Source organism: Panthera pardus, unplaced genomic scaffold (assembly GCF_024362965.1).
Source record: "Panthera pardus isolate Hobbes unplaced genomic scaffold, ASM2436296v1 HiC_scaffold_21, whole genome shotgun sequence".
Lineage (NCBI taxonomy): Eukaryota > Metazoa > Chordata > Mammalia > Carnivora > Felidae > Panthera > Panthera pardus.
The window spans coordinates 32,954,801-32,978,382 of NW_026526777.1; the positions used below are offsets into that span (position 1 = coordinate 32,954,801).

At 35.8% G+C, this 23,582-nt stretch overlaps 1 protein-coding gene across 3 annotated transcripts in view; it reads left to right on the plus strand.

Annotated features, from left to right (window-relative positions):
• ASPM (assembly factor for spindle microtubules) overlaps positions 1 to 22,012 on the plus strand; it is a 52,145-nt gene extending 30,133 nt beyond the window's left edge. For 2 of the 3 annotated variants that reach the window (XM_019430486.2, XM_019430489.2), the window contains exons 18-28: positions 644 to 5,398; positions 8,118 to 8,284; positions 9,564 to 9,657; positions 10,791 to 11,000; positions 12,005 to 12,154; positions 13,014 to 13,205; positions 13,672 to 13,864; positions 14,020 to 14,174; positions 15,663 to 15,839; positions 17,095 to 17,264; positions 21,847 to 22,012. In XM_019430486.2, coding sequence (XP_019286031.2) covers positions 644 to 5,398; positions 8,118 to 8,284; positions 9,564 to 9,657; positions 10,791 to 11,000; positions 12,005 to 12,154; positions 13,014 to 13,205; positions 13,672 to 13,864; positions 14,020 to 14,174; positions 15,663 to 15,839; positions 17,095 to 17,264; positions 21,847 to 21,949 — 6,366 coding nt within the window. In that variant the 3' untranslated portion in view covers positions 21,950 to 22,012. The remainder of the gene's footprint in view (positions 1 to 643; positions 5,399 to 8,117; positions 8,285 to 9,563; positions 9,658 to 10,790; positions 11,001 to 12,004; positions 12,155 to 13,013; positions 13,206 to 13,671; positions 13,865 to 14,019; positions 14,175 to 15,662; positions 15,840 to 17,094; positions 17,265 to 21,846) is intronic. The other variant, XM_019430491.2, reaches the window with a different exon arrangement.
• Positions 22,013 to 23,582: the final 1,570 nt, after the last annotated feature.

A 23,582-nucleotide genomic window follows, 5' to 3' on the forward strand; every position in this document is an offset into this window, starting at 1 on the left:
AACCTTGTCTATTCAAGAAATAAACAGTTTGTCATTTCTCAGATCTTTTCAGAATACTACTTTTTGACCATGAGTCTATAATTCCAAAATTTGGGAAGAAGTAATTTTATTTTTAATGAGAAAAATGAGAGTGATCTGGCTCACTTGTTTCTCAAATTCCTGTGTTTAAACTATTAGACCTGAACAGGGTCCATCACGTAAACAGTTTCCAATCATTACCAGATGGCTTAGCAGTCTTGATATTAAGGAGAAAATACAAAATCTAAAGGTATATTTATAGGAAATTACTTAGAATCAATAGATAGCAGAATGTCACTATAATTTTATTTTGACTGTTTCTTATATGTTATTCTAATAGAACATAAACTTGCTTATATTTCTTATGTTTCTGAAACACAGATGCAATATAAATACCATTAATATTGAGATCATGATTTCTGAATTGGCTACAGCTGTGTCAATATAGAAACTACATAACTACAAACATAAACAAAAACAAAAGAGACAAGTAATTTCCAAAAATATATTGTTTTTTTAATTTAACTTGTTTATTTTTAAGCAAAATATTAGGAAAAATACTTGCAGAGGTGTTAAGTATAGAAAGTTATGTCTGTTTTACTTTGTGTCCTTTCTTACATTTCAGAGGTATTGGAGAAGATATTCCACTAGAAAACAGTTTCTGAAATTGAAGTATTATTCAGTCATCCTGCAATCTAGGATAAGAATGATAATAGCAGTTACTTCTTACAAACGATATCGTTGGGCTACAGTTACAATTCAGAGACATTGGCTTGCTTATTTAAGAAGGAAACATGATCAACAGAGATATGAGATGCTAAAATCATCATCTCTTATAATCCAGTCTGTGTTCAGAAGATGGAAGCAACATAAAATGCAATTACAAATAAAAGCTGCAATAATATTGCAAAGAGCTTTTAGAGAATGGCATGTCAGGAAACGAGCTAAAGAAGAAAAATCTGCTGTTGTCATACAGTCATGGTATAGAATGCAGAAAGAACTACAGAAATATATTCACCTTAGATCTTGTGTTGTTATCATTCAGACAAGGTTTCGGTGCCTTCAAGCCCAAAAGTCATACAAAAGAAGAAAAGAGGCTATACTGACTATCCAAAAGTTCTACAGAGCACATCTGAAAGGAAAGACTGAGCGCGCCAACTATTTGCAGAAACGGGCTGCAGCCATTCAACTACAGGCTGCTTTCAGAGGGATGAAAGCTCGTAATTTACGCAGACAAATTAGGGCTGCTTGTGTTTTTCAGTCATACTGGAGAATGAGACGAGACAGATTTCGATTTCTAAACCTTAAGAAAATTACTATCAAATTGCAGGCACAAGTAAGAATGCATCAGCAATTACAGAAATATAAGAAGATAAAGAAAGCTGCCCTTATAATTCAGATTCATCTTCGAGCTTCTATTTTAGCCAAGAGAGCTCTAGCATCTTACCAGAAAACCCGTTCTGCTGTCATTGTTCTACAGTCTGCATATAGAGGGATGCAAGCCAGGAGAAAGTTTATTCACATCCTCACATCCATTATAAAAATTCAATCATATTATAGAGCTTATATTTCCAGAAAAAAATTTCTGAGACTGAAACATGCTACAGTAAAGTTACAGTCAATTGTCAAGATGAAACAGACTCGTAAACAGTATTTACATCTGAGAGCAGCCACACTATTTATCCAGCAATGGTACCGGTCCATAAAAGTGGCTGCACTAAAGAGAGAAGAATATGTCCAGATGCGGGAATCTTGTGTCAAACTGCAAGCTTTTGTTAGAGGTCACCTCGTTCGAAAGCAGATGAGGTCACAGAGAAAAGCTGCTGTTTCACTACAATCTTATTTCAGAATGAGAAAGATGCGGCAGCACTACCTGGAAATGTATAAAGCAGCTGTTGTCATTCAGAATTACTATCGCGCTTACAAAGCACAGGTCAGTCAGAGGAAGAACTTCCTGCAAGTTAAAAGAGCAGTTACTTGTGTGCAGGCAGCTTACAGAGGTTATAAAGTACGCCAGCTAATCAAACAGCAATCTATAGCTGCTCTTAAAATTCAAACTGCTTTTAGAGGCTATAGTAAAAGGAAGAAATATCAGTATGTGCTTCAGTCTACTATCAAGATTCAGAGATGGTACAGGACATACAGGACTGTTCGTGATGTAAGAATGCAATTTTTAGAGACAAAGGCAGCTGTGATTTCTCTCCAATCTGCTTATCGTGGCTGGAAAGTTCGAACGCAGATCAGAAGGGAACTTAAAGCTGCAGTGAGGATTCAGTCTGCTTTTAGAATGGCCCAAACCCAGAAACGGTTCAGATTGTTCAAAACAGCAGCATTAGTCATCCAGCAACATCTGAGAGCATGGAGCGCGGGAAAGAAGCAACGTATGGAATACACTGAGCTCCGTAACGCAGCACTGATGCTTCAGTCTACGTGGAAGGGAAAAATAGTGAGAAGGCAGATTCGAAAGCAGCACAAATGTGCTGTCATCATACAGTCATACTACAGAATGCATGTGCAGCAAAAGAAGTGGGACATCATGAAAAAAGCTGCTCGTCTGATTCAAATGTATTATAGGGCGTACAGGATTGGAAGGAGACAGCGTCAGTTGTATCTGAAAACCAAAGCGGCCATAGTCATCATACAGTCTGCTTACCGAAGTATGAGAGTAAGAAAAAAAATAAAGGAGTACAACAAAGCGGCAGTCGCTATACAGTCTACATATAGAGCTTACAAAGCCAAAAAAAACTATACAACCTACAGAGCTTCTGCTGTTCTAATTCAGAGATGGTATCGAAATATCAAAATTGCAAACCGTCAACGTAAGGAATATCTTAATTTAAAGAAGACAGCAGTTAAAATTCAAGCTGTTTTTAGAGGTATTAGAGTGAGAAGACGTATTCAACACATGCACACAGCAGCCACTTTCATTAAAGCCATGTTTAAAATGCATCAAGCAAAAGTAAGATACCACAAAATGAGAACAGCAGCTGTCCTCATTCAGGTAAGATACAGAGCATATTGTCAAGGTAAAATTCAGCGTGCAAAGTACCTGACAATTTTGAAAGCTGTTACTGTTCTTCAGGCAAGTTTTAGAGGGGTAAGAGTTAGACAGACTCTCAGGAAGATGCAGAATGCAGCAATACGCATTCAGTCCTGTTACAGAAGATACAGACAGCAAACGTATTTTAATAAGTTAAAGAAGGTAACACAAACAGTACAGCAGAGGTACCGGGCAGTGAAGGAGAGAAACGTACAATTTCAAAGGTATAACAAATTAAGGCATTCCGCCATATGCATTCAGGCTGGTTTTAGGGGGATGAAAGCTAGAAGACACTTAAGAATGATGCATTTAGCTGCAACTCTGATTCAGAGGAGATTTAGAACTCTGAAGATGAGAAGAAGATTTCTGTCTCTCAGGAAAACTGCTCTTTGGGTTCAGAGAAAATACCGTGCAACTGTTTGTGCAAAGCATCACTTACAACAATTCCTGCAGTTACAAAAGGCGGTCATTACACTCCAGTCATCATACAGAGGATGGGTGGTAAGGAAAAAGATGCAAGAGATGCACAGGGCTGCCACTGTCATCCAGGCAGCTTTCAGAATGCACAGAGCACACGTGAGGTACCAGGCCGTGAGACAAGCCTCCGTTGTAATCCAGCAGCGACACCAAGCGAACAGGGCTGCCAAACTGCAGAGACAACGTTATCTCCGACAAAGACATTCTGCCCTGATCCTTCAGGCTGCATTTAGGGGTATGAAAGCGAGAAGGCATTTGAAAATGATGCATTCCTCTGCCGTGCTTATTCAGAGCAGGTTTAGGGGTTTAGTGGTAAGGAAAAGATTTGTTTCCCTCAAAAAAGCTGCTGTTTTTGTGCAGAGGAGATATCGGGCCACCACGTGTGCCAGGCGTCACTTGCATCAATTCTTGAAAGTACAAAAGGCGGTCATTACAATCCAGTCATCTTACCGAAGACTGATGGCAAAGAAGAAGGTTCAGGCGATGCACAGGGCTGCAGCTCTCATCCAGGCCACTTACAGAATGCACAGGACGTATGTTACCTTTCAGGCTTGGAAACATGCCTCAATTCTAATTCAGCAACATTACCGAATATACAGAGCTGCAAAACTGCAAAGAGAAAATTATGTCCGACAAAGACATTCTGCTTTGGTCATTCAGGCTGCATATAAGGGAATGAAAGCAAGACAGCTGTTAAGAGAAAAACACAGAGCTGCTATCATAATACAAAGCACATATCGAATGTATAGACAGTATCTTTTTTACCGAAAGATTCAGTGGGCCACAAAAGTAATCCAAAAAATATATAGAGCAAAGAAGAGGAAAGCACTTCAACACGATGCACTTAGGAAAGTAGTGGCCTGTGTTCAGGCAGATTTCCAGGACATGATCATAAGGAAACAGATTCAGGAGCAGCATCAGGCCGCCACTGTTCTTCAGAAGCATCTTAAGGCCTCCAAAGTAAGGAAGCATTATCTGCACTTCAGAGCAAAAGTAGTCTTTGTTCAGAGGAGATACAGAGCACTAACTGCAGTGCGTACCCAAGCGGTCATTTGTATACAGTCTTCCTACAGAGGCTTTAAGGTCCGAAAGGATATCCAGCGTATGCACCTGGCTGCCACCCTAATTCAGTCACTCTACCGAATGCATAGGGCCAAACTTGATTATCGGGCAAAGAAAACTGCCGTTGTTCTTATACAGTATTATTATAGGTCATATGTCAGGGTAAAAACGGAAAGAAACAATTTCTTAGCACTCCAGAAATCTGTACGAATTATTCAGGCTGCTTTTAGAGGCATGAAAGTTAGACAGAAATTGAAAAACCTATCTGAGGCAAAGATGGCAGCCATTGAGAAGCGATCTGCATTCTGCCGCCACGGAACTGAAACTCCGTATGAAGCTGTGCAAAGCTCAGCACTTAGGATTCAGAAGTGGCATAGAGCTTCTCTAGTTGCTTGTTCACAGGAGGCAGAGTGTCATTCCCAGGGCAGGGCTGCAGTAACGATTCAAAAAGCTTTTTGTAAAACGGCCACAGAAATATTGGAAACACAGAAGCATGCTGCCCTACGAATTCAGTCCTTCCTTCAGATGGCTGTGTATCGGAGAAGATTTGTCCAGCAGAAAAGAGCTGCTGTAACCCTACAGCAGTATTTCAGGACATGGCAAGCAAGAAAGCAGTTTTTATTGTATAGGAAAGCAGCATCGGTTTTACAAAATCACCACAGAGGCTTTTTGTCTGCAGAACCTCAAAGAGAAGCATATTTACACGTTAGGAGCAGTGTTATCATTATTCAAGCTAGAACAAGAGGATTTATACAGAAACGAAAGTTTCAGAAAATTAAGGATAGCACCATAAAAATCCAGGTACTTGTACATTTAAATGTAACGCTTGCATTCTTTCCTTAACCAATATTTGTTAGATTTATAAAATGAGTTTAAGCAGATCATAAAACATAATACTTAGTTTACATGACCATTTCACTTTTCTTCCAAAATGGAACGTTTTTGAGAGTGGGAAAAGGGAACTAATAATTCAGCTAAGACAGTGCAGAACTAGAATTCCTCTGGACATGATCGCTCTACGCTTGTTGCATTTCAGTGGGTGTTAATTTTGAGAATATAGTTTGAGTAAAATTATTTTTTAAGTGAGAAATTTAAGCTAAGGTAAAGTGATATTTGGCCAAGTTTAGGCCAAATGGTATAATTTTATCCCTCTACCAATCTGCTAATAAGACCTACTTAAGCTAGATAGGCTGGTGTAGTTTATTCAGAGCATTTAGCACTTCTGGTTTCCAAAGCAATTTTATATTATTTTTTTCATTCTATTATTATTATTATTATTATTATTACATATAACATATATATACACATTATATTAATATGTATGTATAATATTTATATATTATATATACATTATATTAACATGCATATGTATAATATATTAAATTATACATATATGAAGTTGAGATGTTATGCTCAAGAATGAATTGGAAAGAGCCCACTAAAATATATCCAAGGAACATTCTAGTTGTAGGAGATAACAGGGAGTTCAAAAACTAGAGCAAGAGTGTGTGTAGTACTGTGAAAAGAGTGATTGGAGACCAGGATGGCAATAGAGGGAGTGAGATTGTGGATAGCTTTGTAAGACATAGAAGGGTAGTCTTTTTCCATCGGATTAAAAGAAGTTCTAGAAGAGTTTAAAAAGAAGACCAGAATCATATTTTTATTTTGAAAATAATTGCTCTGACAATAATGTGGAAGAGGGACTGGAAGGGGAGCAAGACTAGAAGCAGAGAGACCAGCCAGGAGGCTGTTGGCAGTAGGTCAGGTGAAAGATAGTTTAGTGGTGGCAATGGGATTGCAAGGATTCGTTTGAGTGGAGGGCGTAGTACTTGCATCACATAGAGCCTAAACGAGCTTTCAAGCCACGTGCGCGACTTAAGTAACAGCAGATGCTACCATTTGCTGACAGAGGCAGCAGAGAGGAGCAGACTGGAAGATTGATGAGGTGTGCAGTTTGAGGTACATGATGAAGTTGAAGTGTCTAGCAAGGCAGCTGGCTGTGTTTGGAGAGTAGTACAGATTTCGGAATTTGACTTCTACATTATTGGCATACATAGCATCGTTGAAGTCATGGAGTGACGGGATCACGTAGAAGTAATGTGGAAAATGGGTAAAAGGAGAGAGCCTGCTGGGGACTCCAACACTGAAGAACGTCAGCATGTGAGAACATTGAGAGGAGAAGCCAACACATAGTAGTAAGAGAGAACAAGAAAACTGAAAGATTTATAGTATCAAGAAACCAAGGATTGAGGGAAGAAGAAACGAATGCTCAAATTCCAAATGCTGCCAAGAAGTTAAGGGTTGAAATGTGTTAACTAGTTGTGTTAGTTAGGGTTATATTCAGTTGAAATGACAGAAAAGCCACAGTAACAATCTTAGGAAATTTTGACTATTTTTTTCATACATGATTACATTTAAAAATTATACTTTACACGTCTGGTTTTTAACATATCCTTCATGGTCTCAAACTTTAGTGCACATTGAAATCACTTAGAATTTTTAGAAATACTGATGCCTGGCTCCTGTGAATACCAATATGTTGGTGTTCAGGTTTGTTTACATAAAAGCCATATATAATGTGCTCTGAGTAAGTTAAGGACATCACAAGAGTAATTCTTGCTTGTCAGCTGAATTTGGAGCTTGATCCCCATGTAGATTGTGGCTGCAGTATTTGTTTGGAGTCAAGACTTGGGTTCAGATCTTGACTCTGTCGCTTACTGGCCTTGTGGTGTAACAAGTCTCTTCGTCAACGTTGATTTCTGTTTTGTCAAATAGAGATCTTAATAATCATCTCACAAGATATTTGTAAAGAATAAAGGTACTTCTTCCACTTACTACCTGCACATCAACAAGTTACTCAATTTCTTTGGGCCTTGTTTACTCGTCTCTAGATTAAATATTATCTACCTATGTTATTATAAGGTTTTAATAGTGCTTAGTGCGAAGGGCTTAATAGGTTATAGCTGTCACTTACACATGTAGTCAGCTGCAAGTTTGCAGAAATTGGAAAAACTGATAGTCCTCAGACAGATAGTTGCTCTCAGGATTTTGCTGCAGCCTGGACACAAAACCCGGGATACATGTGAGGGAAGTGGGTGGGAGGTACGAGAGATTCCTGTTCCTTCCCAATAAGTAGTCAGTGTGTTCCTTTGCTTTCTGTTCTTCCAAACGGATTGAGATAGTAAGGACAATGCACGCATCTGGCTTTTCAGACATTATACATATATTAAAATTTAGGAATATTTGTTAAGGTTATATTAGGCTTAGCTGTCAGCCAGCCAGGGTACGTGTGATAAAGCATATAATAGGTGTTCACTGTGGTAAGCCGCACTGTTTCAGGGGGCTCATCTATGTCAGGAATGAATGAGCCTAATAGAAGAGTCATCATATGACTATATTTCTGCAATTGATTTTTGTCTACTTAGCATTACATTAGCTATCTTTAATACTGATTTTTTTCAATTAACAACAATAAAAAATACATATCCTTGCATATTTTTTATATTTATGTATTTAATAGGCTGCGTGGAGGAGCTATAAAGCCAGGAAGTATTTATGTAAAGTGAAAGCTGCTTGCAAGATTCAAGCCTGGTATAGGTCTTGGAAAGCACGTAAAGAATATCTAGCTATATTAAAAGCTGTTAAAGTCATTCAAGGTTGTTTCTATACCAAACTGGAGAGAACACGGTAATGTATCATAGCTGTGTTAGGGGAGTATGAGGGTCTGTGTGTGTGGTAGCTAAGTCTTTATATAAAATAATACTGCTTATTTCTTTGTCTTTTAAATATTTGCTACGCCTAGCTTGTATGGTTTCTTTTGTTAGTGTTATCTCCACTGATGAAACAAAATAAGACTCTTATTTTTTTAGATAGAGCCTTGATACAATCATTTTTCTTTTTTCTTTTTCTTTTTCTCTTTTTACTTTATATTAGCCCCCCTATTTTACTTTAATGAAGACCTAATTACCAACTTATTTTTGTTCATTGTATTTTCCTGTTCCTAGTTCATTTCTTTGAAACACATTTTCTGAAGCTCTTATCAGATTATCTATATTATTTTTTTATTTCACAGTGTAAGAATTTTCCCCCAGTTACCAGAATTGATGAATTATTATATCAGTGATGGTTTTAAAGATTGTTTTAGGAGAGACTCTAATGTTAGAAGAGTTTCTTGATAAATTCCACAGGTGGAAGCTCAGCGCTTACCATATAAAGATATAGTTGCTGCTATCAGCTGTTAAGGACCAGTAGTACCTAAGTTTCCTGTACCAAAATCTTGAATTTTTCTCATTGGTGCTCAGCTTTATTTTCTAAGAAATGTGGCAACATGATGTAAGTTAAATCCATTCTCAATTTTTATGTGTTACTGCTATGTTGGCCCCTAACGTTTAATCTCTGGCCCTTAGTTTTTAAGTTTTTCTCTAGTTCTCCTTACAGAACATTTCTTTTCAGATATTTGTACGATACCTGGCTTCCCTTTCAAACAAATTTCCATTTCTCATTTGCCTGATGCTGTTCTAATCTCCCAAGTTCTTTTTGTGACCCGCTCCTATCTGCTCAAAGACTCACTTGCAATATGGACCCAGATTTTAGACTCTGCCGTTACTTCTGTCAGCATCCCCTTTATCTAGGCTTTGTGTAGGTCCAGATAATTGTACTTTCTTTTCATCCTGGTTGGAGTTCTTTCTCATTCTAGAAATTCATATTTCTTGCTACGAACATTGCCAATTGCAAAACTTCTTTTTCATTGTGTCATTTCGTGTGTGTGTGTGTGTGTGTGTGTGTGTGTGTGTAGAATTCTGATTGCTAGAATTAAAGTATAAATTGTTCTTTTCCACTTTCTTTTTTTCTTTCATTGCCTTTCTTATTTTTTCTTTCTCTAGTATTAAGTAGTGGGGGGGGGCAATAAATACTTACTGAGTAAATTAAAGAAATTTGTAATTGCTTTCCAATGCCTACTTTTTAGGTTTTTGAATATGAGAGCATCAACAATTATCATTCAGAGAAAATGGAGAGCTATGCTTTCTGGAAGAATAGCTCATGAGCACTTAATGATAAAAGTAGGTAAAGAAAGGGGAAAAAAAGCTCACTTGCAAAGAGCCATTTTAGGAAAGAAAACAAAAGGAATTGGTTTTTTTTTGTTAGCTATACATTTATTTTAAACACGTCATTGCAGTCAACTAAAAATTATATTCACCCTTAAAAATACATTTTATGAATATATTAATTTGTATATTTATATTTAAAAACTATTCTGAAACCCAAGTTTGAAGTAAATTTTAGAGTAAATAATTTATTTGGAGAGAGTCATAATAGATGTAGCATATTTTGTCTACTATAAGTCAAACAATAAAAATTTTTTAAACTACAATTGGTGGCCTATTCAAAATATTTAACATCAGAGTTTTAGAATAGCTGCAGTACCTATAGTCTTTTATTAAAGAAAGCAAAATTAAAATTTTATTTGTAAATTTCAATGTAATATTCACTATTATTATATAGCTATTATTATTATGCCTACTAGTGTATATTTACTAATTTGATCCTCATAAAAACCCTCTGGTGTAGTGATTATTAATTGAAGTAGTTAGCATTCTTATTTTACAAATGAGGAAACTGAGGTCTAGAGAGGTAAAGTGACTTGCCCAACGTCATCCGGCTAGTTGGTGGGGAATCTATGTTGTAAAACAGAACGAGTGCCCATTTTAATTTATATACTTCTTTAGGTTTCTTAGAATTGGTTGTCAAGATGTTATATAATCGAGGAGTCTAAGATGTGCTGGTTCTGAGATGTAGTCTTTGGTTCTTAAAGCAACAGACAGCTTCCCTGGTAGTTGTTTATAATGCCCATTCTGTTCTCTATATTGCTAGCACTTTTATTAAATGTATTTGTTCTTTGGTAATATTAGTCCTTTTCTCCCTCACAATGAGAAGTATCAGGAAGATGAGAGGGAAAGAACACCAGATATCTATTGACCTTGGCTTGCACCTTCATAAAAACCTAATTTTTAGCTGTAGAAATTACATACAGTCACCTTATATATGAAATATGACATTCTTAAGCTAAAAATGTAAAAAAAAAAAAACAATCGTAATTACACCATCTCATTTTTCATTGAGAAATTCAAAAGCCTCCAGTGGGTTGAAATTATTATTCCTTTCTGTTAAGTCACTCACAAATTTTTCCTTGTAGAGACATCAAGCTGCTTGTTTGATTCAAGCGAATTTTAGAAGATACAAAGGAAGGCAGGTCTTTCTTCGGCAGAAGTCTGCCGCTTTGACCATACAGAGATATATACGAGCCAGGAAGGCCGGGAAGTGTGAAAGGATAAAATATGTTGAATTAAAAAAATCTACAGTTGTTCTACAAGCACTAGTGCGCGGTTGGTTAGTAAGGAAAAGAGTAAGTATTTTTAAGTAGAATACCTCAGTCTTAAGAAATGAAGGTATGTGGTGTTAAATTGTGTTAAGAAATTTTAGATTTTGGAGAATAATTTCAGAACTAATAATATAACCAGTATAACCTCTCAGCTTCTGCAGAGGCCTATAACAAGATCACTGGTTGCTATAGATTTTTGTTTTATGAGCCTGTTTCTCATAGATGCTCACCAAAAATGCAAACTAATTTTTTTCTTGTAATGAATCTTAACAAAGAAACTGAAAGAAGGATGAGGGAGGAGCTCCAAATGTGAAGGAGGTTGTCATTCAAGTAGCCTTTTGCTACCACCCAGCAACTCTGAGGTGTTGTTAGCTACTGTTCCTGTGATAACTTCCACATCTTCAGCAAGAAAGAATCCCTCCCGGGGAGGTCACAACGTTTTTGGCATCAATGTGCAAAGCGCTGTCAAAGACAAAATACTTAAATTTGAAATTAAAAAGGAGAAATCTCTTCTACTGTGTTCATTAAATACAAATTAGAGGTCTAAAGGCCACTATAGAGAGGTTTTGCTGCAAAGAGTCTTGTGCTAGATTTGTGCTAGACTGTCTAATAACCGGAGAAATCCACTCAGATAATTTTGTCTGACTTACTATCACCGTCTCCCAACAGTTCTCCCAACATTTTTGTGAGTATTGTATTCATAGACTTCTCATATTATAGTTAGTACATCGAAAGCTTTATTTACTGTTATTGTGTAGTCCAGTTAAATTAAATGCTGTTCTTTAGTAAAGTGCCCAAAATATAATTTTGCTTTTTTATACTCTGAGTTAGGGGGTACACATTTGGAAATATTGTATAGTAAAAGATTATAATCACCTTGAGTTCCATCAATGTAAATAATTTCAGTAATTAAAAGTTAATTTATTATTGCTAATTTATATAATTCAGTATGGAGGATATACAAAAATAAACACTGATCGATTGTCTTAAGAGTCAAATGTGCGGTTAATTTTTTATTTCTCTTTTAGATTTCAGAACAGAGAACCAAAATTAGGCTTCTTCACTTCACAGCAGCTGCATATTGTCACCTGTCTGCTCTTAGAATTCAAAGAGCATATAAACTTCACATGGTTATGAAGAATGCTAAGAAGCAGGTTAATTCAGTCATCTGTGTTCAGGTTGGCTTTTCCTTTGCAGTAAAACTATGTGGTAGAATTTTTGTTATGAATTTTTTATTTTAATAAATAATTTCAAAATACCTTATGCTAAGATCATATAATATTTAGCCTTTTGCTTTAGGATGACATATTTAGGATGGCTTGATGGGCTAGAAATAGGTTGATGTTTTATGATACAGGAATAAAGCTATGAATTATTTTCTGAAATAATTGTACTCATTTATACTTGTAGCAAAGTCTGAGAGTACCTGTTTTTCTACATTCTTGCCAACACACAGCATTAAAAGACTCTGGGTTTTGCTGTTTTGATGAATGGCAAATTGTATCTCATTTTTGCTTTGGATTTCCTTTGATTGCAAGCAGTTCTAAAAAATCTTTCGTGTGTTGACTATTCAAATTATTATCTGTGTATTGTGTGCTTTTTCTTAATGTATGTATATATGGGTTGTTTTTTCCATATACTTTGCCCATTTCTCTTTTGCATCTTCTTTTTTCTTATGATTTATAGGTTTTTATGTATTCTGGGTAAGAACTCTGTATACATTAACATATACTTACATATAAAATACTGAGTTAGAAAACAAACTGCAGAAGAACACATACAGCTTGATAGAATTTATATAAATTATGAAATGAAGGCCATGTTGTACAGGGTTAAATTCACACCCTCCCCCCGCTCAGTGAGTGCTAGAGGATTTGTACCAGATGGAGTGGAGAAGTAATGCCACTGGGGAGGATTGAAAGATATCAATCTAATGTTCTATTTATTTCATTTATGTATGCATGTGTATGTATCTATTTATTTATTTTAAAAACCTGAAGTTAAAAAAAAAAACAAAGCCTCTAATGTTTTAAACAGAGATGGTTTCGAACAAGATTACAGCAAAAGAGGTTTGCTCAGAAATGTCACAGTGTCATAAAAAGTCAGCGTGAACTTCAAGAACATATGAGCCAGCAAAATAGAGCTGCATCAGTAATACAGAAAGCAGTACGCCGTTTTCTCCTCCGTAAAAAAAAAGAAAAAATTAATAATGGAATCACTAAAATTCAGGTAACTGAAAACATTACGATGTTAGTTCCAGACTCTGGTTTATAATTCACCTACGTGAGACATCTAACGTGTTAAAAACACAGCCACATATATTTTAAAAAGCTGAGGTTCACCAATAAAATAACTCATAAATGCTATGTCATTGCTAAGCCCTTTATTTTCAGATTTCCCTAGAGACATTTATGATGAAGACGTGAAAAAATACCTTAGCATTTAAAATAGACTTAGATATCTTTGGTCAGTGAATGATGCTTCAGGTTACATACAGGAATATGATATATATTTTTCTTTCCAGAAAAATTGATTTTGCTATTTATTAGAACCTGACTTGAGATTTTATTTGCAAAGTGTCTGATTACATCATATGAATTTACGGAAAATACTTGTTTTGTAGAAATAGTTATAAATATAAATTCAAAACATCATGGATTGTAATCTTACAATCACTGTGTTTTGTCTCTTTAAGGCATTATGGAGAGGATACTCTTGGAGGAAGAAAAATGATGGTACAAAAATTAAAGCTATACGACTAAGTCTTCAACTTGTTAATAGGGAGATTCGAGAAGAAAACAAACTCTACAAAAGAACTGCTCTTGCACTTCATTATCTTTTGACATATAAGCACCTTTCTGCTATTCTTGAGGCTCTAAAGCACCTAGGTTAGTTTGTTTTAACAATAGCTTGTATGAGGGTAGAAATGCATTTTTACCGTTGAGTGTGCAAAGAGTGTTATAATACAATATTAGCTAAAACTTCATTTTGTTGCTGTGAATTTATTTCTCTCTCTCTCTCTCTTTTTTTCTCCTCCTTTCAGAGGTAGTTACTAGATTGTCTCCACTTTGCTGTGAGAACATGGCCCAGAGTGGAGCAGTTTCTAAAATATTTGTTTTGATCCGAAGTTGCAATCGTAGTGTTCCTTGTATGGAAGTCATCAGATACTCTGTGCAAGTCTTGCTTAATGTCGCTAAGGTAGTAACATTTTGATAATGAGTTGTTCATTGGTCAAGAAATCTGATCCAGCAAATTAAGTTCATGCTTGCTCACCACTGGAATTTAGATCGCCAAGTTAGAATTACTTTGTGGGCAAGAGTCTTAGGTGGGGGAAATGTTTAATGCATTAACATAATTATACATAGAAACACTAATTTTTTATGATTTTATTTCTTGTCTTTATGATATTAATAACAATGATTACTAACATTTATTGAGTACTCACGATGCGCTAGCGTTTTTCATGCATCATTTAATTTAGTTCATAACAATATCCTCTGAGGCAGTTCATGTTATTCTTGTTTAATAGAGAAGGAATAGTAATCCTTATAGAAATTAAGCCTCCTGCCTCAGCACTTGAATGTGATAAGTGGTAGGGCTGAATTTGGATCCATTTTTTGTCCACCTCTGGAACTGGTGTTCTTATTCACTGCATTGTATCCAAGCAGTAGAACCTCTTATAATCATGTCTGGCAAAACATGATTAAGATATTGCTTCAACTTAGTTACCCTGTATGTCATACTCTGTATAGGTATTAGAATTTACGTTTTTGGCGTTGGACTGGTGGCAGATATCTGTACTAAACTATAAATGCATGTAATCAAAAGTATTGAGATGACAAATTTATTTTCCCCAACCAACCCTTCAGCCACAACTTAGAGCACTTTATCTAGTATTTTCTTTCTGAGAAGGAGTGGTTAAGAACACCAGTGTTCAGATCATAGCTCTGCAGCTTACTTTAGGTTACTTAGCCTCTTTGTGCTTCATGTTCTTTAACTGTAAAATGGGTACAGTAATAGTATCTACCTCATAATGTTATTGTGAGGATAAAGTGAGTCAATATATATAATGTGCTTCATACGTAGACGTACCAAATAAATGTGAAATGCTAATATTGTTTTGTTGTTATTTTTGTCTTAGTATCCTTCACATGATTTGTTCCCAGGCAAATTTCAATATGAATCTAGTGATACAATGAGATAATTGAGGCAGGAAAAATATCTCCTAAATTTACTAGTTTCAAATTTATTTTATTTTAAAGCAAGTGCATCTTCCTCTCAAGAAGCATGCAGTAGGGTAACTAATTAAATCTTAGCCTTTATCAGTATTTTACCCTATGATTAACTATCACAGATAAGTTCTGTTTTTCCTGAGAGATTCTCACTAAAATTGCCCTGTTTTTGAGTTTGTTTTTATTTACTTCAAGGTGTTCATGTTCAGGGATTCTAGATTTGATTCACATTTTATGGCACTTTAAAGTAGGTGGGAAGAGAAAAATTACAGTGCAGATATGCATATAAAATGGATTCAGAAATGATAGTAATATCAAAAATTCATTTCATGAAGTCCCTTGCACTGGCTGTAGATAGTCCAAAAAGTTGGTCCTAAGCTTTCTTTCCGCTTGGGCTATTTCTAAGAGCATATGCATTTATTATAACTTTTGCTTTCTTTCTGTTCTCTTCAAGTATGAGAAAACCACTGCAGCAGTTTACCATGTAGAAAACTGCATAGACACACTACTGGACCTTTTACAAATGTACCGAGAAAAGCCCGGTGACAAAGTTGCAGACAAGGGTGGAAGCATTTTTACAAAAACTTGTTGTTTGTTAGCTATTTTATTGAAGACAACAAATCGAGCCTCTGTAAGTATTAATTATCTTTCTTTCAGGTATCTTTCTAGGTTTTCAGGTCTAAGACTTTTACACTTTTCCTTCAGTAATTATCACAATTTTTAATTAAGTTCATTTATTTATTTTGAGAGGGAGAGAGAAATAGAGAGCAAGTGGGGGAGGGGCAGAGAGAGGGAGAATCCCAGGCAGGCTCTGCACCATCGGTACAGAATCCAACACGGGGCTCGAGTTCACGAACTATGAGATCATGACCTGGGCCGAAGTCAAATACTTAACTGACTGAGCCACCCAGACACCCCAGTAATTATCACAATTTAAATAGGGTTTTGTATATGTTCAAACCTGCCTTTTTTGTTGATATAAGAGGTGTTTCTAACATATTAAAGAAACTGAATTTCAAAAATAAAATGTACTATGGCTATAGAAATAGCCATTTCCCTTTTACTTGAGGAAAGAAACAAGTGATCCTATCCAGGTAGAAAACCACATATATGTGGCTCCACATCTTCTTGTTGTAACCCGTAAGTACATTTCAAGTTTTTCCATGGTGAGACCTCTTTAGGTGTTACAGTCGGCAGAGAGTTGACCGTAGGCTGTAATAGGATTCTGGCCTTCACTGTGAGAACAAAACCACTGAAGGATTTACGTAAGAGAGTATGCTCCAGTTTGGGTTCTAACATGACTTTGGCTACTGATTGAAGAATAGATTTGGGAAAGTGTGGATGTATGAAGACCGTTCAGTGTGGATGTAGGGAAACCAGGAAGGAGGGAAATAAGAGATAGAGATAGAGAGAGATAGAGATAGAGATAGAGATAGAGATAGAGATAGAGATAGAGATAGAGATAGAATTATAGATATAAATATTAATATAAATATAAATATAGATACAGTGGTCTGGGTAAGAAATTGTACTTGACCTAGGGTTGTATTATAAGAGACAAGTGGATAACGTTGGAAACTAGGAAGAGAGAAAATTCACAGGCTTTGGTAACTCCATATAATACATATATTGACTATAATATTTACCTTATTATTCAGTATGGAGTTAAGTGTACAATTTTTAAATATTTGCCTTTTTTATAATTGTCTTACAAATTAGTTTATATAATGTTAACCAATCTAACTGCTAAATTTGGAAAGAATGGCTTTTGATTTTGTTAAAAGCTCGTAAGTTTACACTATAGTGGTTCTTATTGTTGCTTTTACTAGCATAGAAGGGCTACAAAATTGTTCCCAGTTTTAATAAATGTACATTTTCTTTTTTAGGATGTTCGAAGTAGGTCCAAAGTTGTTGACCGTATTTATAGTCTCTACAAACTTACAGCTCGTAAACATAAAATGAATACTGAAAGAATACTTTATACCCAAAAGAAGAATTCTTCTATAAGTATTCCATTTATTCCAGAAACACCCATAAGAACCAGAATAGTTTCAAGGTAAGCAGTAAATGTACTCTATAGTTTTGTGCCACTATCCATTCATTCATTCATTCATTCATTCAGCAAACATTACTGAGTATGTACTATAAAGCAAGGTACTGTGCTGGACAGTGGAGAAACAACATATGAGTAAGAATAGAATCCCTGGTAACTCTAAAGTAGACAATCTCAGTAAATAATGAAGCAATAACACCGTGGCTTTGGGTATTTAATAGTCATTCAATAAATTCATTGTATTAAATAGTTAAGTGCTAAGTCTGAAAATTAGCTTTTTATAAGCTTTGGCGTATAAACTTTTTTTTCCTGCATGTAGGACAAACTATTCTGCTTGGAAGCTGCCAAAAATCCCTCGTGGCCAAAATATCAACTTCCAACTCCTCCCATAATCCTCCTAGTACTTGAAATTTCTCCTTCTAGAGAAGTTCTTTATGAGACCTTGCATGAGTTTCCTAGAACTGCTGTAAAAAATAACCACAGACTCATTTATTCTCTGAACATTCTTGAAACCAGAAGTTCAAAACCAGGGTGTCAGTAAGGCCTCACTCTCTCTGAGGGTTCTGTGGCAGACTCTGTCTTTGACTTGCAGTTTCTGTGACTCTAGGTGTTTTTTGCTTGTTGCTGTATAACTCCATTCTCTGCCTCTGTCTTCACATGGGCCTCTCCTCCTTCTCCCTCCTCTGTGTCTCTTAAAAGGACATATGTTGGATTTAGGGCCAGTTCCAATAATACAGGATGATCTTATCCTAAGATCCTTTAGTTATGTTTATCTGTGGAGACCCCCTTTCAGAATAAGGTAACATTAACAGATGCTAAGGATTTGGATGTGGATGTATCATTTTGGTGTGGGGGCCACCATTCAGCCAACAGCCAACCTATAGAGATAATAGTAGCTTAACTAGTTTAAGACATGTAACTTTAGAAGTTTAAAAAAAAAAATGGGTGTTAGCTTACCTGGTTAACCAAGTAGACACCTCCATCAGTGTCAGAGAGTAAGAATGGTATAGAGCTGAACCCTGTGCTTTAAGGCGCTGGACTTGTGATTATTGTACAGCATGGAATTACATAGTTCAGGAGAATGACCATAAATAAGCAAATAAAGTAACAAAGATTGTGGTTGCGATTAGGATAGAGTATCACTCAGAGGGCCTGCTAAAATTGCTGTGACTAGGAAATTGTCTCTGGGATATAATTACAAGAAGTAAAAGTAAGGAAGGACAGAAGATAGAGTGGGAAGGGACGTTGAAGCGTGGGTTTTGTTTTGGGTAAGTCTGAGGTGCCTATGAGAAATTAGAGGAAAAGACAAACAAGCCATTAGAAAATCAGGGCTGTGGTTCTGGCCAGAAGAATCAGTCTAGAGGTTTAAATTAGGTAATCATTAGATTCAGGAATCATTAGGTAGCATTCAAGACCATCGCAATGAACGTGATCACCTCAGGGGAAGAGAATACCTAGAAAAGAATGCCCCAAACTGACCCTCAGAGTAACCCCAATTTCTCCAGAATTGAGACAAGAGAAAGAACCAGCCAACAGCTCTGGACAGGAATTGCTGACTGGATAGACGCTGTTCCAGACTGGCGGCACATCAGCCCTTCAGCTTGCTGCTAAGAGGCTGTTAGATGAGGTGTGAAACTTGCCCCTTGGACTCAACAAGATGGAAGCCAGTGGTGAGGCAGTGACACAGAGTCATGAGGACTGCAAACAGGTGCAACACATCAGATGAAAAATTGATGAGTCTATAATGATACTAAAGAAAAAACTCATTGCTTACCCTTGAAGGATGCTAGAGAAACCACTCATGATACTACGGGTAAAAGGAAGGAGTCAAGTCTTTCCCATTTTTTTTTTTTATACATACTATATCTTAGGTAACCAAATGGTTGTTGTAGAAAAGTTTTCTATAAAAAAAATTCTGTTTAATAAATGCAGAAGGTATATGAAACTATTATTATTTTGTAGCCCCTCATGAAATAATAGGTGTGCTCTGGGCCATGAACATGCATGTTTGATAAAAGCTTTAGATGAATTAAATCGATGTTTGTGGCAGTAGTCAAATCCATTGATGAATCTCAACATCACAAAAAGATAAGACCACCCGATATTGTGTCTCCTGGTACACAAGACCATCTAAATATGATTCTTGTCACTAAAACAAACCTGAATCACCTCACACCTTTTTGTGCTACTCTAATAAGTGTGACCCCCAGACCAGTGCCAGGCTGCAAAGTCTGTTACTGCTCTGTGTTGCTAAAAGTTCAGGAGCATAGAGTCAGCATTTAGAAACTTAGGTAGTAATTTAACCATGCTACTACATAGTTTGTAAAGTCAGGTTTATTGGGATACAGTTTACATACAGTAAAATTCATCCTTTTTAAGTGTAATATTTGTTGAATTTTTTATGACAAAATTCGGTCTTCTGTTATAGAGAACTGTAGGAACATTCTTCTGTTAGAAGGTCTAAATTGGAATTATAATACTGATTTAAGGGACAAGTTTGTTATTATTTATGAATTTATTTATGACCCAGAATTTATAACATTAGAACTTCAGCTATGACTTTTACATTTTATTGAAGCAACATTAAAATTTTATTTTAAAATAATCAAGTTAGCATTTTCTGAGTTTACCTTATTAATAAAAGATTTAATTGGTTTTGATGAACTAAATTAACTTATGATGTTTTATTTCCTTCCTTCCTTCCTTCCTTCCTTCCTTCCTTCCTTCCTTCCTTCCTTCCTTCCTTCCTTTTCTGCCTGTCTCCATTTCTGTGACTCAGCACTTCTCTGCCAGGCATAAATCCTACAGTGTTGACAATGCACTATTTTTTGACCTGGGTTAACATTAGCAGTTTGCTTTATAATTACTCATTATAACAAACTGTGTAATAGTTGCAAATTGAAATTTTGATTGCATATTTCACAATATAACATAAAAATAGCACTTGCTTGAAACTTATTAATGAGGACCATTTCTATATATGATTTCTACTTAAGGAATTGGTAAGTTTTAATACTAATTATGTTTTTAAAACTGTAATTAACATGAATGAATAACTAGCTTCCTCTTTTTTTCAATATAGTCACTTTTTTTAGGTAGAATTTACCAGCAGTGTATACATGCACCCTTTATATATGTATGCAATTCAGTGACTTTTGACAAACGTGTACAGTTGTGAAACCACTACCAACTGAGATAAAATATTTCCATCACACCCAAGTTACCTTGTGCCTCTTTGTAATCAGTTGTCTCCTTTTAGCCCCTAGATTCAGGCAACTACTAATCTTATTTCAGTACTTTTAGTTTTGCCTTTTTTATATGGTTACCCAGATGGAATCATACAGTATATAGCTTTTTGTGACTGGATTCTTTTTTTAGCTTACTGTTTTTGAGGTTTACTTATGTTGATGCATAAATTAAAATTTCATTTCCTTTTATCACAGAGTACTATTCCATTGTATGACTATACCACGCTTTGACCACTTAACAATTGATAGATATTTGGATTTTTAACAGGAAAGAATAAGAAGATGGAAATGCATATCATAGTAGGGATTTATGTGAGAAAGATGTATGAGCTCCCCTCTGACGAATGCTATTTTCTTAATGAAGTATGAGATTATAAACATTAGCTCAAAAGCAGACCAGGGAGGGTATGTATGGAAGAGACATTTGAAAAGAAGAAAGGAATAAAATGGTTATCTTGGAGAAAGAGGAAGCATACTCGGCAATTTCAAGCACCCATTTAACTTTGTAATTATTGACATAAAATCAGTCAGCCTGCTTCTGCAATTTTTCTTTTCTTCCTATTCAGCTGTACAGGAATGGAGAAGGCAGATATTCGAATTCAATTTGGAATCCAAATAGAACCTTCCATTTGAATTTAATAGAGAACAATAGCGTTAATGAAATTTGCTAAGGGGATTATATTGATGGCCCTAAGCTAGACAAGGAGGGAAGTGAGATCAGCATTCGGATGGATGGATGGATGGATGGATGGATGGATGGATGGATGGATGATGGGTACATGTTGAGGTCAGTGAATCAGAGATCTTAGGGTGGAAGAATATGTGCAGTGAACGTATTAAATCAAAAGACATGGATAGATCAGAAGTGGTGGGAGAATGGCAGCCTCAGTTTGAGATGTCAGTGGTGGGGTACTTTCTGGGGATGACAAAGGCTCTTATGTGATCTCGTAGAAAAGGGTTGGTTAATGTAGAACAGAAGGAAAGGGGGCAAAAACTGACAGAAGAGGTTGTTGGCTTTTGGGCTGCATGAATGTTGAAGTTACTAAGAATGGTGGCAAAAGTTGAGAGAAGATCAAGAACCAGGTTTACAAAGAACAAAACACCGGAAGTTGACAGATGACCCAGAGGCAGTGGTGAGCTAAACAGCATAAACTTCAAAGGAAGAAGGATGACAAGAAATGCCTGAAAATAGTAAACGGCAATAATATGAAGCCCTCTCACCTGTTAAAAGGGAAGCAATGTGCTCAGGAGTAGCCACATTTTAGTTCAGACAAAACAGTGAAGGTAACCCCTTGAAGAGAAGAACTTTGTTAATGCAAGATTTTTATTCTTTTCAGACTTAAACCAGATTGGGTTTTGAGAAGAGATAACATGGAAGAAATCACAAATCCCCTACAAGCTATTCAAATGGTGATGGACACGCTTGGCATTCCTTACTAGTAAATGTAAACATTTTCAGTATGTACAGTAAAAAGAACTATTAAAGCTAATCATGCATGTGTAGAGTGTTTTTGGCTTTCTTTTGTACAACTTCTAAAATCCAATTTTGTATTAAAATTAAAATGTATATATATATATGCATATATATATATAAAACAATAACTAAACTGTTGTTTCTTTTGTTATTTTATGGCTTTATGATTGTGAGAAACCACTATCTCATGAAATGATTATAACACTTATTCGTGTCTGTTACCTTAAAATATTATATTAGTCTGAATATAATCATATTCCAGAAGGGAAAAGAATAGCTTTATTACTCTCATTTTATAGATTAATTGAAGCATTTTTCTAAAACAAGTTTTGAAAATACGAGATTCTGCCAACACACTTAGAAGTGACAAGGGGATAAAATAATCTCACAAATGCCCCCAGACAACATCTCCATTTGTTTCCTTGACCGACTGGACCATCCAGACAGGCAGGGGAGCTCCTCTAGGGAAATTAAACTCCACCTGCCCTTGTATATACTAAAAACCCTTACCTTTGAACTGATTGGAGTTCTAATTTGACCTGGAAAGAGTATGATGTTGCTTAAAAGAGAAACTTGTCACCTAGTCATATACATAGACCTGATAATGATTAGGTGTTAAAACCTAATTTGGTATTTTCAACAGCTTTGGGTCACTATTACCAATACTAACCCAGTGTGGTTTCAGGGCCACCAAAGCCTAATTCCAGTGGCTGTTTGAAATCTGATAGTGTCCCAAAATGTGTCCATATATGGAAGCCATAAAAGTTTTTAACTTTTAAATGAATCAGTAGTAGCTAAAAATGCAGAGACCACTTAACTACTTAGTTTTCTAATTTGTTAGAATAAGGATTACACCTAATTAATCTGAAATTGGCTGAGATTTGGTTAGGATAGCTCTGAAGACCGTTGTGGTATATCAAAGAATATATTGAAGTTAACTCTAGAATTTGTGATATTTCTTTGCTATTTTTTTTCTCCCAATAAAGTGTTCTAGGAATTCTTAGTACTCAGTATTTTTCAAACATGATTTTTGTTGACTCTCCCAAATGCTCTGGGTTTTTTTTCTTTCATTTAAAGGAATTGTAATATAAGAAATCTATTTTTTTTAATGTTTTTACTTATTTTTGAGACAGAGAGAGACAGGGCATGAGCAGGAGAGGGGCAGAGAGAGAGAGAGGGAGACACAGAATCTGCATCAGGCTCCAGGCTCTGAGCTGTCAGCACAGAGCCCGACGCGGGGCTCAATTCACAGACTGAGATCATGACCCCAGCTGAAGTCAGACGCTCAACAAACTGAGCCACCCAGGCACCCCAGATATCTATTTACCTTAGTAAATTAGGCTAGGATACAATGTTTATTGGTATTAATTTCCTTTAAGATGATTTTAACCAAAGTGTATTTGTACCAGAAATATTTCTATGAAGTTAATACATGTAAGATGACTTCCACGTGTTAAAAATTTTTCCGTTGTTGAAATTCAAACTAATCTTTTAAAATTTTATGTAATATCCTATATTTATATTAAGAGCATTTCTCCCAAATTTATGTGATAGATCCATATCATGATTCTAAGACCTAAAAGCTAAAAGGCTTGCGTG